We start from the raw sequence: 16644 nt of genomic DNA, 5'->3' as shown, positions 1-16644 counted from the left end.
GAGATTGTCAGCAAATTAACCTCGTGGGCATGGAATGCAATAATGACTTGCTGCCACGCTATCGAACAGAAATAAATAACGAGGATACGATCAGTACAATTCTGGCAGATAAGACACCCTTCAAACATAAAATAGCATATCTTAAATTAGCCTTTCTGGTTTGTTTAATTTGGATGTATTCCCTCCGTGAGATTTTGGTCGTGTAACATCAGAGATCTTGCTTTCTTTACAAAACTTCTCGAGGGTAAGTAACCCCTCCATCATTAAAAAAAAAAAAACCTAACCAGCGAGTGGAACGAATAAGAGAGGATGAAAGATGGCTAAGAAAGAAGGGAAAAGATTACATCCCACCAGTTGATCCGGTTGATTTATCCGTCGCCTCCTCGTTCATTGATCTCGCCTTCATCTGACGGACGAAATCGTGCCTGCGCGGCAACGATCTGGCCGTGTCCGTTCATGAAACTGGAGCGTTGTTTCAGGAACGGGGGCTGAAGCTGGAGCACTCCAGGTTCCTCGTCGTGGCTCCTCTTCTACCAGGGACGAGCCTGCCGGAGTGCGGCGAACCGTCGCCGTCGTCGGTCCTCGCCAGCTCGCCGGATCCCCACCTCGCCGACGAGATCCAACCCCTCGTCGGATCCCCACCTTGCCGGATCCCCACCTCGTCGGATCGCCGGATCCCCACCTCGCCGACGAGATCCAGCCCCTCGCCGGATCCCCACCTCGTCGGATCGCCGGATCCCCACCTCACCGACGAGATCCATCCCCCCGCCGGCATCCGCCCACGCCGTCCTCCTCCTCGCCGTCGCGGGACGGGGGGGGGCACTCTTCGATTGTCATCGAAGTTGCGGTTGCGGCCGTGGTGGCGCTCGTCTTCTTCGCGAGGAGGCGGTCCAAGCGCCGCTGCAGGGAGCAGGAGGAGGAAGCTCGTCGCCGGGAGCAGGAGGAGGAAGCCCGCTGCCAGGAACAAGAGGAGGAAGCCCACCGTCGGGAGCAGGCGGAGGAAGATTTTTTTTCTGCAACATCATCTGTGTTACAAGATTTCTTTTGCAACGAATGTCTTGTTGCAGGAGTACGACACAACAGTATCTATGACGAAGAAAAAAAAATCTGTAACCTAACCTATGTTGCGAAAGTTTTTTACAACCTGACCTTTGTTGCAAAATAATTCTTCCGCACGAGTACCTATGGTGCAAAAAGGCAAAGGAAAAAAAATTCTACAACAAATCAATTGTTTCTGAAACTCACCGTTGTTTCGGGAATTAATAGATCCAAATTTCATTTTTTGCAGCAAAGCGATTGTTTCTGCAACTCGATCGTCGTTTCAGGAATTAAGTCCAGGAGCGGATAGGACGGTCACACGTGAGATCGAACGGGTGTCGAGGTGGTGGATCGATGGATGCCCAAAAAAGAAAGGTCCTTACGAAAAGTTACAGGTTCAGAAAATGAAAAGCCTGAAGTAGGATGGGATCTTCCACGCACATAGATACATGGTTTTCCACATGCCAATGGGAATTCTAGCAGTGTTGGCACGACTCACGGAAGTGAAAGAAAATCTGCAACGCTTAGTCAGAAGAAGTTCCTTGAAATGCGTTACTCCCTCCGATCTCAGAAACAAGATGCTTAACTTTGTCTCCCCTTTCTCCAAAAGGAAGACACATTATCATTTGGACCAATTACATGGGGAGTTAAGTGAGTCAAAACTTGCATGATTGTTGGCTTTGAAAGAATGGGGCGTTTTGGTGACGGGCTCCATGGAACTCTGTTTTTTACAAAAAATATTCAAAATTCAAACTATTTGATTTTAAGAAAAGATGAAAAAATATATGCAAATACACAAGGATGAATGTATATGTGTGTAAAAACTCAGTGTGAAATAACATGAAATGTCATAAGTGTAAAAAAACAAATTCATGAGCTTTAAAAATGAATAGTATCATGTGTTGAAAAGCGTTAGATTTATTGTTCTTTTGCACTGCCCTCATTTCAACGTATTTCATTCTAAAAATTTACACACATATACATTATGCCTTCACGTATATATGTATTTTTTTTCATAATTTTGAAACATGGAAATGTAAATTTTGATGAATTTTGAAAATTGCAAATGAAGGCCTACATGGAGCTTGGACTCCATAAACAATTTTCGGGCTTGAAATGCATGTCCTGTTTTTAGAAGGCAGTATCTATGTCAACTGCTCGCGAAATGATGGCGGTGTCGTGGTAACGATTCCAACAATAGAAAGAGGGTAGGATAACGGAGCATGATCTATCAAGATGCACATGGGTGACACGGTGGTTTTAGCGAGTTCAGGCCTCTCACAGTGGAGATAACAACCCTACGTCTCGTGCTCCGGAGAGGCTTTGTTTTATCTGTCATGGACATGAGTTACATGGTATAGAGAGAGCCAGAGCTCGAGGGAAGGAATGAGCCCGCAGGGGGAGAAGAAGCTGGCCCCTAGCTATGTGGAGGGGGTGGCTTATATAGAGTGCGCCACCTCCTCACCTCTTATGTTACAAGATGGGGCATTGATGCCATAATATCATCCAACTACAGATGTCTTGCCGGCTGTTGGTATTTGCATGACCGAGTGAGTCATACGGCCGAGTGGTTGACTGTCATCCGAGTGGATGGAATGTACTTGTCTGAGTGGATCCGTACCGAATGGATTAGATGTTATCACGATCCATTAGGAATTTCCCTTGTAGTCCTTAAACTAACAATGAGGTGCCCTTGGGTAGGACGTATTGGTCAGACCTATGACCCTACCCTAGGGCTATATCCCCGTCATTAGCCCCCGAATGGATCAGGGTCCGAGTGGTGAAGGTGTCGATGTAAATCTTGTAGCAGCAGACCGAACTTGAACGTGCTTCAGGGCCTTGCAAAATTATGCGTTGATTGAAGTCTTCATCATTCGCCCTGATCGATTCCGCTGAGTAGTACGTGCGAGTGAACTTAAGAATTGAAGTAGATCCGAGTGACCAACAGGATCTTGAGACTCTGACTGACTGCTGGTAGTCGGTTGGAATCTGTTGAATCTGTAGAACTTGGATGTTGCTGGTGGACCTGACCAAGCAGAATGTTTCTTTTTGTATTTCTCTTCCTGTGGGGGCACGCTCAGTGCACCCACTGGGTGTAGTCCCCGAGCCTCTGTCAGACTAGATGAGTCTGGCAGAGGGTTTAAGACTTCCAGTGCTTGTCATGTTGAATGTTTGTTGAATCTACATTGTATGATTTCTGGATCAAAGTTAAGTCTCCGAGTGTATTTTTTAACGTAGGCGATACGGGGTTGCAGCTAAGTCCCCGAGTGTGGAGTACGTCCGTACTCGGAGTAATTTTTAACTTAGGTGATACTGAGTCGTAGCTAAGTCTCCAAGTGTGGAGCATGTCCGTATACGGAGTTGTTTTTAACTTAGGCGATACGGAGTCGCACCTAAGCCCCCGAGTGTGGAGCGTGTCCGTACCTCGGAGTAGTTTTAACTTAGGCGATACGGAGTCGCATCTAAGCCCCCGAGTGTGGAGCGTGTCCATACTCGGAGTAGTTTTTAACTTAGGCGATACGGAGTCGCAGCTAAGTCCCCGAGTGTGGAGCATGTCCGCACTCGGAGTTGTTTTTAACTTAGGCGATACGGAGTCGCAACTACGCCCCCGAGTGTGGAGCATGTCCGTACTCAGAGTTGTTTTTTACTTAGGCGATACAGAGTCGCAGATAAGCCCCCGAGTGTGGAGCGTGTCCGTGCTCGGAGTTGTTTTTAACTTAGGCGATACGGAGTCGCAGCTAAGCCCCCGAGTGTGGAGCATGTCCGCACTAAGAGTTGTTTTTACTTAGGCGATACGGAGTCGCAGCTAAGCCCCCGAGTGTGGAGCGTGTCCGTACTCGGAGTTGTTTTTACTTAGGCAATACGGAGTCGCATCTAAGCCCCCGAGTGTGGAGCGTGTCCATACTCGGAGTAGTTTTTAACTTAGGCGATACGGAGTCGCAGCTAAATCCCCGAGTGTGGAGCATGTCCGCACTCGAAGTTGTTTTTAACTTAGGCGATACGGAGTCGCAGCTAAGCCCCCGAGTGTGGAGCATGTCCGCACTCAGAGTTGTTTTTACTTAGGCGATACGGAGTCGCAGCTAAGCCCCCGAGTGTGGAGCATGTCCGTACTCGAAGTTGTTTTTACTTAGGCGATACGGAGTCGTATCTAAGCCCCCGAGTGTGGAGCGATGGCGCGCGGGGCAGCCGAATGATGAAGACGTGCCACACAGAGTGGCGATGCGCATGGCATCCGAGTGAGGTAGACGATTCTGGCTGAGTGGCAACGCGCGGGGCGGCCAAGTGATGTATGTCGAGGAGGCGTCCGACCCACTGACGGCACGCGGGGCGGCCGTGTCCACTACGTCATTGCGGGGGCTTCCGAACACGTGAAAACGCATGAATGATCGTTGCGGCGACTGAGCCTGAGCAGCGACGAGGATGGCGCACGGATGCGTCGAGTAACCTGTGTATGAAAAATAGCACAAGCCAGCATAAAAATTTATCAAAGTAATATGATCTTTTCTGAAATAGTTCGTGTAAATAACACCCATAGACACCCACCGGGTGTGTCAGGTGCTTGCTGGTTCGGAACAAGCAAGAGTTTAAAAGGGTGGAGGATCGGACTGAACTCGTTTGAGTTCCGGATCCAAATAAAGCGGAGTGAAGTGTTCCGACATGAAAATAACCAATCAAGTGCAGAGGTACACTCGGTGGTGTGGTCTCCGAGTAAACGTCATGTGTGACTTACTTACATTCGGTAATGCGGAAATAACTATTTAATTTAATGCAGTATGTGAAGAATGACTTAGCTGTCTGTCGTCGCGCGGGCGGTCGAGCGAAGTAGACACGTCCGACTGAGTGGCGATGCATGGGGCGGCCAAGTGACGAAGACCTGTCTCGTCCAGTGGCGAAGTGCGGAGTTGCCGGGTGATGACGACGCGTCCAACAGAGTGACGATGATGTGTCTCGCCGAGCGGCGATGCGCGGAGTTGCCGAGTGATGATGACGCGTCCAGCAGAGTGAAGGCGCGCGGGGTGACCGAGCGATGATGGAGCGTTCAGCAGAGTGACGGCGCGTGGGACGGCCGTGTGACGATGGCGTGTCTTGCCCAGTGGCGATGCGCGGAGCTGTCGAGTGATGGCGACGCGTCCAACAGCGTGATGGCGCGCGGGGCGGCCGAGTGACGACAAAGCGTTCAGTAGAGTGACGGCGCACGGAGCTGCCGAATGACGAACGAGCATCCAGCCGAGTGACGATGCGCGGAGCGATTGAGTGATGAAGGAGCGTCAGGTCGAGTGACGGTGCGCGGAGCGACCGAGTGGCGAAGGAGCGTCCAGTCGAGTGGCGATGCGCGGAGCTGCCGAGTGACGAAGGAGCGTCCAGTTGAGTGGCGACGCGCGGAGCGACCGAGCGACGAAGGAGCGTCTCGCCAAGTGACTGCTTTCCTTGAAAAGATCCATCCAATGACCCTGCCACTTTTTCATGTAAAGGCTCGATTAAATGCTGAGTAGTTATGCATGGTTAGCCATGCACACATGCATGCATGCAACCACTAATTGATGCAGAAATAGCGCAAGTAGTGAAAACGCGCGCTTTGGCCGCCATTATTAAGAAACCGACGCTGGAAAACCCACTAATTGACCGCTTAATGAGGCGGTCAATTAACCCCTCGGAAGAGTTATGAGGCCCACGTCCTTCCTTCCGTTACTTTTCCTGCATGCGGTGAATCAATAAAATGGATGTTAGACAAAATTGACCAGCAACGTGGGAGCACCGGTGGGCTGTACTAGTGTGCTTCCAATGCATAGCTCGAGCGACTGCGAGATCATTTCCCTCGATCCCGAACAACATCGGGATTTGAGGAAGACGCCAGAGGAGGTGCCCTGCGTGGGAGTTGCGGGCCGGCGCAGCCGACGACGAGCCCGCCACGAGCTCCGGTGGTCGTGTTTCTATTCGGGGAGCCGGAGCTACACGCAGGTCGGAGTCGTGCCTCGATGTCTGCGGAGCTGGGCCGAGGAACCAGCTCGCTTTAACGGTCGCCCATGTGTGGGCGCTTGGCGACGACAGCGTATATGAGGACGAAGATGACGACAGGCGCGCGTCGGCGCTTCTTCATCCGGCTACCAAATTTTATTCATCCGTAGATTGTGTGATGGCCGGGACTCCCATAGTCTAATATTCGACGATGATTGTTTGATCTCCGGGAGATCATCCCAGAACAGCTTGGGTTAGTCAAGATTGAAGAAAATACCATTTGCATCATGGCTCGATAGACGCGATGCCCCACGGTGGGCGCCAAATGTCGTGGTAACGATTCCGACAATAGAAAGAGGGTAGGATAACGGAGCATGATCTATCAAGATGCACATGGGTGACACGGTGGTTTTAGCGAGTTCAGGCCTCTCACAGTGGAGATAACAACCCTACGTCTCGTGCTCCGGAGAGGCTTTGTTTTATCTGTCATGGACATGAGTTACATGGTATAGAGAGAGCCAGAGCTCGAGGGAAGGAATGAGCCCGCAGGGGGAGAAGAAGCTGGCCCCTAGCTATGTGGAGGGGGTGGCTCATATAGAGTGCGCCACCTCCTCACCTCTTATGTTACAAGATGGGGCATTGATGCCATAATGTCAGCCCACTACAGATGTCTTGCCGACTGTTGGTATTTGCATGACCGATGGAGTCATACGGCCGAGTGGTTGACTGTCATCCGAGTGGATGGAATGTACTTGTCTGAGTGGATCCGTACCGAGTGGATTAGATGTTGTCACGATCCAGTAGGAATTTCCCTTGTAGTCCTTAAACTAATAATGAGGTGCCCTTGGGTAGGACGTATTGGTTAGACCTATGACCCTATCCTAGGGCTATATCCCCGTCAGGCGGCTTGTGGACGTCCGGACCACTGCCACGTCCACACGTGACTAACCTGGGCCACCCAAAACCATCCACCCATACCTGCACGTGTTCCCATCCATCGCCAATTACCCGCGTTTATGTCCTTGTAGAATGGGCACTCCACATCACGTTGGCCTAAACCGGACGCGACCTCTTACTGCCGACATTGAAGCAGCACATCGACCAAGAGAGCGCCTCTAGCGACGCGTCCATGGTGTCCGTGCCTATTCAATGCTGGAGTAAAGTTTACTAGACGGGGCGTGACAGATATCTAGCACGCATGTTCAAAACCCGCTCATCCGTTCGTCGTCATTAAGCAGGCTCGTCAACCGAGGAACAAACTCTCGCGTCGTGCATTGACGCACCCAGACGCTTCGCCTCACCAGTATCTCTTATTTAAAGGCGACCACACTAAAACACGCCACATCCGCTCCACACACCCCTTCCTTGCACCGCATCTACTATGACCACAAGCTCTAGCACTTTTTGGGAGAGCTTGTCATCGAAGAAGAAGCACGAGATGGATGCTCTTGCTACATACTGGTAGACACGCCTCGCCTAGCGGATCGAGCACGACATGACGACTAGCTCACCCGAAGTCTTCGACTATGATCCCATGATGGAGACGGTCTCTGACGATGACACCATGCCAGACCCTGCGCCTATGCATGCCGGTTTGACCATGTAGCTGTCTTAGGTGCACTTTGACGTCGCCATGGCGGAGGAGGAGCAGGTGCATCAATTCCTATATCGATGTTCGGGCAGGCGCATTAGGATTAGCTTTACAATATCTTCATCCTCGGGCACCACCGGCTGGTAGAGGGCCAAATCTATGTCGAGCGGGCAAGCAAGGAGGCCATGGCCACCATGGTCGTGGCCAACCCGAACTTCGTGGCGGAATAGTGGGCGATCTACTAGGTTGCAAATTCTCAACACGTAGCTTGTAACAAAGCGGTAGCGCAACCGGACACGAACACCGAAGCACACGGGCATGCGCTGGCAACGTTCACGGTCGAGGCGGTGAACATCTCCAGTTGCGCGTACTACGCTTCGCCGTCGAACTTTTGGAGGCGGCATGTGGCATGTGGACAGTGACGGACCATACACATCCATCATCGACCTCATGTCCACCAGCACCGACGACAAGCAGATCGTGGACTCCTTCGAGGATGAGTGGGGCTTGAGAGGCGTCACGGCCTGGTGCCCCATGTGGGCCGATCAGTCTCCCATGTGTTAGAGCATCTCTAGCAGACTCCGTATAAAGCCGACCCGCAGAAGTCGTTTGTAGTTCACGAAAAACAGCTTTTGCGGACCGGCACGGGCGCGGACAGAGGCATACACACCAAAACGGACCCGTAAAAAAGGATATTCGCAGAAGATGCTATTATACGGGTCATCAATACGGGGTCTGCTCGGGCGCTGATGCGTCGACCCGCAAACCCAAAAACCTATCAATAAAACATAGTTGGAATTTGACAGCGATTCCAGCAAATGAGTTCGAAATTAAACTATAAAACATAGTTCACGCGCGAAATTAAAGCATAGTTTAAAATACAAACACAAAAGGACTTCATGCATCCTCGTTGCTCTTTAGTGTGCACCATCGAGGTCATCGTCGCCCCCGAATCCATCGCCTGCACTTGTTCCTACTCCGGCACTTGTCCCTACTCCGACACTGAAATCATCGGTCACTATTCCAGACGAGAAACCATCGTCGCCATTGTAACATGCAAACATCCTCCTCTTCAAGATTTATCTCCTTGTCATATCATGCCATTCTTCAGTGATGTCATCCGTGTCATTGCGGTTCAAAGTCATGATCCTATTTCCTTTGGAAGTATTGATCTTCAATTCTTTGTCAATACGTCTTGGCGGTTTGGGACACACCCTTGCAAGGATGCGTAGATACTGTACTCCAAGCCTTGATCAGGATTTGATCTTCCAAGATCGTGTAGTTCTTTGGTCTCACGCTTTTTTTTGCTTGCGATTGCTAATATGTCCCCTCATCTACCTCCTCCACCTCATCTTCACCACTGTGGTTATCAACGTCACCCTCCAATTCATTGTAATGGAAACCAGGGATTGGGGCTTGATTGATGTCGACGGTGTTGGTGGCCAACAAGTTCACGAACTCGACAACGGCATTGTTCGAACCACCGCTGCATTGAGTGGCAGCACATCACGACCTACCACAATGACGGAAAATAGAAGCAAAAATAAGTGAGCGAAGATGCATACTTTTCGGTCCTTTCATATCGAACACCTCACCTGTGGTGGAAGCAGCATCGTAGAAAGGCACCGTCGGGGAACGTCTCACCGGGGCGGATGGAGTGGACGAAGGTTTTTTCGTAGGAACCTTCTTCCGCTTCACGTCTGAAACCTTGCTCATCTTCCCCGCCGGCGGTCGGGCAGATCACGCAGCAGTGGGGCGCCCGATGAGCCTTCTCTTCCGGCGGGGCCTGCCGGAATGGCGCCCTGCACGACAATGTTGCCTTGCCACTTGCGGGCAGGCGCGTTGGTGGCTAGGACGACATGGCCGGCGATGAGATCCGCCGGACAGGTTTGCGCGTGCGCGACCTCCATGTTGATGAGATCCGCTGGTTGGAAGGCTTCCATGGCGGCGAAGAATGGCGCGGAAGAAGGTCTGGAGCATGCGGTGGGTGGGGCAATGGCCGACGAGGAGGGGGGGGGCGGGAAATGGCAGCGCGGAAATTTCCCTCGCACCTAATCTCGTTGCGCATAAGGGCGAGCTCGGGTTGGCCTCCCACCCTGTGAATCTGAAGGTTGAGGGCAAACTTTTTTCGCGCCCTGCAAAAAACATTACGGGTCAGACGCGTTTGCGGGGTCTGGTGTGGCAGCATTTTCCTCGCCGACCCGTATTTTGGCGGTTATTTTACGAGTCGGGGCATTATACGGGGTCTCCTAGAGATTACCTTACTCCCGGTTCGAAGATTACACCTTCATTTCACGGGCCTTGAACCCTGCCAACGCTCATGGAAACAGCAGATAGAGGACGCAGTCGTCAATGCGAAACATAAAGGAAGTGCAAGCCCGTCGCTCCGGTAGGATGGGTTTAGGTCAGATCGCTCCTTTTTTATTGAAAATGTTCGAATTATAACAAATGTGTTCTACTTCCTCCGTTCCTAAATATAAGTCTTTTAAGCGATTTCATTAAGGGTCTACATACGAAACAAAATGATTGAATCTATACTCTAAAGTATGTCTATATACATCTGTATGTAGTCCACTAATGAAATCTATACAAAGACTTATATTTAGGAACGAAGGAGCATTTTATATGAAAAAGAAATCAGTCAATCCGAATGAATTATGGCCAACATGTTTAAATTGTATACGCACAACATTAAATGGCAGACTTTTATATTTGTGTCTACAGACTAACCCACCTATTCATGGACGCGATAGAGCAAATTTGCAGGCAGTGTTGCCGCATTAGAGCATCTACAATCAAATCCTTATATTCTCCTTTAAAGCCCGAAACGTTTTCATGAGTTTCCGGTCCAAAAAAAGTTAACCCAACTGAACCCTCCCTTTCTTCCTAAACGTTGACCGACATCCCTCATATTTCATTTTTAATGTAAGGAATATTTATTCACATTTTTTTATCAATCGCGTGCAAGTGATCGGATATATGAAGAAATAAATAAGAAGTACAGATCCACGAACGAAAAAATAAAGGCTAAAAATGAACCCTCACATTTAACAACAAATTATATTTATTTTTTTGACCTGGAACCATTGCATTACGTTACTAAACTGGCTCAGCCATATTGCATTACGTTACTAAGTCTGGAGCCTGCTCGATCCACGACAGATCAGCAACTCCCGTTCTGAAACCGAAAGCTGCTAGTTCGTGTGCTACCTTATTACACTTGCGGTTGCAGAAACTGAAGGTAAAAGACTCAAAGTTCGCACAGCAGACACTCCTTGTCTCCCCTTAGGAGGACCCCAATCAGCGCTCGGTCATACTAGGAGATGCTTCATGGAATTATAGAAGCTGGAGTTGAAAGAAAATTAACCACCACTGTCACCAGTAAGTGGATATCCCTTCGTTTCTTACCTCTCATCCAATCAAATAGATCCTTTTCACCAAAATTTCCATCCGTGAAGCTGGAGCTAAATGAGAGCCAAACATTCTCTTGAAATGGTTGCAACTCCTATATGAAACTGCTTTAAAATGGATTTGATGAAGCGAAGCTGATTTTGATGGAGTGAAGCAGTCCTAAACAAGCCCTCAGTAGCTAATACACAAGCCACAACTTCTGCATGTAAAGGCGTTGTCAAGTGCTCCAGTGAGCCGACCTTTGCTGCAAGGAATTCACCTTGGTCGTTGCGAGCAATGCAACCCCAAGCTCCTCTCTCAGTGTCCGCATAGTAAGATGCATCGAAGTTGACCTTGACCACATCCAATGGGGGTCATTTCCACATAGCCGGGGCCTGGGCGGTTACTTGTTCAGGCTTCTTTTTAGTCTTGCTGAAATCCTGGTGGTGCATTCGGATGGTGTGGCAAATATTATCTACACTCCTCATTGTCTCCCCTGCGTTAGCCTTGTTTCGTGCTGACCACCACTCCCACAGCAATATTAGAGATGTATCACGCTTGTTGCTGTCCAAGCCGCATATGTGATTAAACACCTCTTTCGGTCTAGCACATTCACACAAAACAAGGTATTCTCTGCAAGAACTGAAATTATCGATAACAGATAGTCGTGTGATAAGATGATTCGTAGCAAATAGCAAGTAACAATAGTAACAAAGGTGCAGCAAAGTGGCCCAATCTCTTTTGTAGCAAGGGAGAAGTCTAGACAAACTTTTATAGAAGGTAAAGCACTCCCGAGGACACATGAGAATTTCTGTCAAGCTAGTTTTCATCATGTTCATATGATTCACGTTCGCTACTTTGATAGTTTGATATGTGGGTAGACCGGTGCTTGGGTGTTGCCCTTACTTGAACAAACCTCCCACTTATGATTAACCCCTCTCGCAAGCATCCGCAACTACGAAACAAGAATTAAGACAAAGTCTAACCATAACATTAAACTAGTGGATCCAAATCAGCCCCTTACGAAGCAACGCATAAACTAGGGTTTAAGCTTCTGTCACTCTAGCAACCCATCATCTACTTACTACTTCGCAATGCCTTCCTCTAGGCCCAAATAATGGTGAAGTGTTATGTAGTCGACGTTCACATAACACCACTAGAGGAAAAAACAGCATACAACGCATCAAAATATCGAACGAATACCAAATTCACATGACTACTTATAGCAGGACTTATCCCATGTCCTCAGGAACAAAAGTGACTACTCACAAAGCATAATAATATTCATGACCATAGAGGTATTGAATAGCATCAAGGATCTGAACATATAATCTTCCACCGAGTAATCCAACTAGCATCAACTATAAAGAGTAATTAACACTACTAGCAACCTTACAAGTACCAATCGGAGTCGCGAGACGGAGATTGGTTACAAGAGATGAACTAGGGTTTGGAGATGAGATGGTGCTGATGAAGATGTTGATGGTGATGAGTCCCCTCCGATGAGAGAAGTGTTGGTGATGACGATGGCGACGATTTCCACCTCCGGGAGGGAAGTTTCCCCGGCAGGACGACCCTGCCGGAGCTCTAGATTGGTTTTGCTTAAGTTTCGCCTCGTGGCGGCGGCGATTCCTCCCGAAAGCCTCCTCTTGATTTTTTCTGGAACGAAACCCTCCTTATAGCAAAAGAGGGGAGCCAGAGGGCCAACAGGGAGCCCACAAGCCCCCTAGGCGCGGCCAGGGGGTAGGCCGCGCCTAGCAGGCTTTGTGGCTCCCCTCTAGTACTTCTTCGGACCAGTATTTTTTATAAATTCCAAAATAATTCCTCGTTGATTTTCACGGCTTTTGGAGTTGCGCAAAATAGGTATCTCAAACTTGCTTCTTTTTCAGGCCAGAATTCCAGCTGCCGGCATTCTCCCTCTTCATGTAAACCTTGCAAAATAAGAGAGAAAAGACATAAGTATTGTATCGTGATATTACAGCCCATAAAGCGATAAATATCAACATAAAAGCATGATGCAAAATGGACGTATCAGTAAGCTGCCGTCGGTGTTTGCTGACGGCGGAGCAGCGGCGAGACCCCACGTATGCGGCAGACTCCCCTAGCTGGGAGGTCTGGTTCGCGGTGGAGCACGAGACGCAGCACCGTCGTGGCGTGCGCGAAGTGCAGCCAGAAGCCCCTCCGTTGCCCCCTCTTGTCGTCAGCGACGAGGACCAGGAGGCTGAGGCCTCCTACCAGGCGTCGCTCGCAGCTGTCCTCTGCGACAGCGAGGAGGAAGCGTGACGCATGGCCGACGAGGAGGCGGCGTACCAGCAGCAGCTCGCGGAGGCCATCGCGCTGTCGGTCGCCGGCGACTGCGTCGTGCCACCTCCGCCGAAGCCCAAGCCCTAGCCGCGAGAGGTCTACCAGTGGACCGGCATCGTCCAGGAGTTCGTCACGGCGCCACCCATCTGGCTGGGCGTGACACCGCAGCAGGAGCAAGCCTACCTCGAGCATCGGAGGTCGTAGTACCTGCTGGCGGAGCGCGCCGAAGCCTTCGGCTCATGGAGGTGGAGAAGGAGGCGGGGGAGGAGCGGCGGGAGGCAGAGGATGAGGAGCGTGCCCATGCTGCTGCGCTGCCGCCACCACCAGCACAACCCGCGCCGGCAGGGCAGACGACGAAGGTGCACGCAGTTGCACTTTGGAACTCGGCGTTCCCCCTGGGCCGGGCCTGCGCTTACGCTGGTCGACCTCACCGGCCCCGATGATGATGACGACGGCGCCTAGCGCTGCCCTCGTAGTTTTAGTTTTTTTATGTTTAATTGATGTAATGCGAACGCGTGGACTATCGTCGTCCTTCGTGGCCGGCTTTTAATGTTTAATTATGCATTATGTATTTTCTTTTAGCCGACAAAAATGAACCCAGCCAGCGTTGAGCGCATGAGCCGATCCATTTACAAAGGCGGACGTTCGTATCCGTCTGGCTGACTCAAACGGATAAAGTGAATCGGTAGTTGAAGTTGATCTTACAGTATGGAGATGCTTATAAGAATTCTAGTGCACGAGCACCCACGTTGAAAAGTGGGACCTTCTCCGACAAGCAGGTCCCACGACCCTGCTTGCTCTGGCAACTTTGCGCACGTGGCCCCACTGGATTGGCCGCCCAGTTCTCAAGACGGCGACCTCGACTATCCCGGAATCTCCGCGGCAATATGCCAGTGGATGACTGGAGCTCCGACGTGCTCCACGGAAATCCCTAGAATGCCCGCCGTTGCGCGGCGCGTAGACATCCGAAACCCCAGGGGCATTTCAGACTTCAGTCAAGCGAGGTGTGTGTGTCAGTGGCTCAGTGCTAAGCCCCCACGCAATCGCCACGGCCACACCAGCTCCTCCGTTCGCGCTCACTCGCGGGGTCCTCCGGCGGCGATGCGGAGCAGCAGCCATGGAGGCTCTCAGCTCCAGCCCCTTCTCTAGCCCATTCCCCAGCCTCCTCGACCGCGTCCCCAGGCCGCCCAAGTCCCCGCGCCACCGCCGCCACGGCCGCCGCTGTCTCCAAACGCTTGCCTCCGTGCCCGCCGATGCCGCCGCGCCTTCGCCCTCGCCCTGCCCGCCGTCGCTCTCCCGGCTCCTCGCCGCCGCGCTGCGTGGAGGGCGCGCGCGGGGGGAGCTCCCCGAGCTGGCCGCGGCAGGAGGCGGCGGGGCGGGGTTAGGGACGCTGCTGATGAGCACGACGGCGGCCGCGGTGACCAAGGCGCGGGAGAGCCCGTACCTGCTGGCGCTGGCGGCCAACCCGACGTTCGTGTCGGGGATGGTGGCGTTCGCGGTGGCGCAGGCCGCCAAGGCCGTGCTCACCTCCGTGGTGGAGCGGCGGTGGAGCCTGCGGATGCTCTGCAGCTCCGGGGGCATGCCCTCCTCGCACTCCGCGCTCTGCACCGCCCTCACCGCCTCCGTCGCGCTCTGCCACGGCGTCGGCGACGCGCTCTTCCCCGTCTGCCTCGGCTTCAGCCTCATCGTCATGTACGACGCCACGGGCGTCCGGCGACACGCCGGGATGCAGGCCGAGGTGAGCTCATGCCGCTTGATTTCATCCATTCTGTGATCTGTTTAGTTGCACGGCATGTTTTATTCTGCCAAATGTTGTGTTCATCGTATAAAGTGAAGCAGAACCCAGCAGATTGATGAGTTTAAGCTCATTGTTATTTGGGGGAGTAGAATACTTTCCAGTTCAGCCAACTGATAGATGAGTTTGAGCTCAGCTCACTCTTCTGGCATCCATGCCATCCAAATGTTCAGTCCATAATGGTGCTACATGTCGTTTCATGCTAGATTTACTAGGATTTTTGGGATTCTACCAGTTGTTACATCGCGTGAATGCGTGCACAGTTTGTTATTAGGCTTGTACTCTTGTTCTTGTTACTCTGCTTTACCTGATTTAGTGTGATCAAATTTTGCTGAATGTTATGCCTTGAGCTCGAGGAAGTTCTCACCCCATTGTTTTGTACTCCCTCGGTTCCTAAATATAAGTCTTTCTGGAGATTTCACTAGTAGACTACGTACGGATGTATATAGACATATTTTAGAGAAAAGATTAATTCATTTTGTTTCGTATGTAGACCTTTAGTGAAATAGACTTATACGGAGTATTGAGGAACGGAGGGAGTAACAACCAGGACTCGGTACTTCTCATTTTATTCGGATTGCTTGTATGTTTTCATTGTTAGGCAGGTCTAACCACCCTCCTTTGAAAGCTGAAAACTGATTCTTCATATGTGCAGTACAATTGAAAGTTTGAAACTGCACTCAGATTTCAGGGGTGGTAATGGCTACAACGCGCTGTTCGTACCTTACAGTTTCATAAACCTGTAGTGGCTAGCTAGCAGCTCAAATTTGAACTTCTATCAATACCATAGTGCCATTCCATTGCTTTATTGATACACCATACCTCACCTTGCAAAGTTGCAATAACATAGTGCTCGGGTCAGTTAATCTTTCACCAATTAACTCAATTAAATCACGAAAACTTTGAGCAACTCTGCTGCCTGGGACCCTGGGTTATGGCAGTCTGAGTTCATGACACTGAATTGGCACTGGCAATGCTAAGGCATTAACCAAACACGCCCTAACTCTCTCAGTTTGGGTTGGGATACATACAAGCCTAGTGACTAACTTGCTTTGCTTTGGCACCTCCCATCCTTCAAGTATCGATGTTACATCTTTCCTGCCGACGAGCGTCTGTCGTTTGCCTGTTACCTGCCTGAAATGTGTGATCTATGATTGATGATGATGCAGGTACTCAATAAGATCGTTGAGGACCTGTTCCAAGGCCACCCCATCAGCGAAAGGAAGCTCAAGGAGCTGTTAGGGCACACCCCATCGCAGGTCTTCGCCGGCGCGTTTCTGGGCATCCTGGTGGCCTGGTTCTGCTGCCAGGGTTGTATCGGTGCCATATGATGTATGCCTTACTGCTTCAGAAATGGAGTCATTTTGTACCATCATTGGGGGAAACATAGGTGCTTTCTTTTTCGTGGCATAATATTGGCTGTACATAATTGCATGGATGGTATTACCACTTCTCAATTCATAGTTGGGACTTGGCTCTGATTTGAAATTAAAGATGCAGAGGAGACTGAGCCACCCAATGCCTCTCGGCGTTGACGTTGGTGTGCATGGCTTGTCTTCGAAATTCTTCA

The 16644-nt window shown here is 50.6% G+C and overlaps 1 protein-coding gene across 1 annotated transcript; it reads left to right on the top strand.

Moving 5' to 3' along the window:
• The first annotated feature begins 14278 nt into the window (after positions 1 to 14278).
• LOC123448519 (uncharacterized membrane protein YuiD) lies at positions 14279 to 16644 on the top strand. Its single transcript, XM_045125440.1, has 2 exons — positions 14279 to 15017; positions 16244 to 16644. Exons 1-2 carry the CDS (start codon positions 14397 to 14399, stop codon positions 16403 to 16405), a joined length of 783 nt encoding a protein of 260 aa, XP_044981375.1. The 5' UTR covers positions 14279 to 14396; the 3' UTR covers positions 16406 to 16644.

The sequence above is a fragment of the Hordeum vulgare genome, chromosome 1H (assembly GCF_904849725.1).
Source record: "Hordeum vulgare subsp. vulgare chromosome 1H, MorexV3_pseudomolecules_assembly, whole genome shotgun sequence".
Lineage (NCBI taxonomy): Eukaryota > Viridiplantae > Streptophyta > Magnoliopsida > Poales > Poaceae > Hordeum > Hordeum vulgare.
This window is presented reverse-complemented; position numbering and strand designations above follow the sequence as displayed.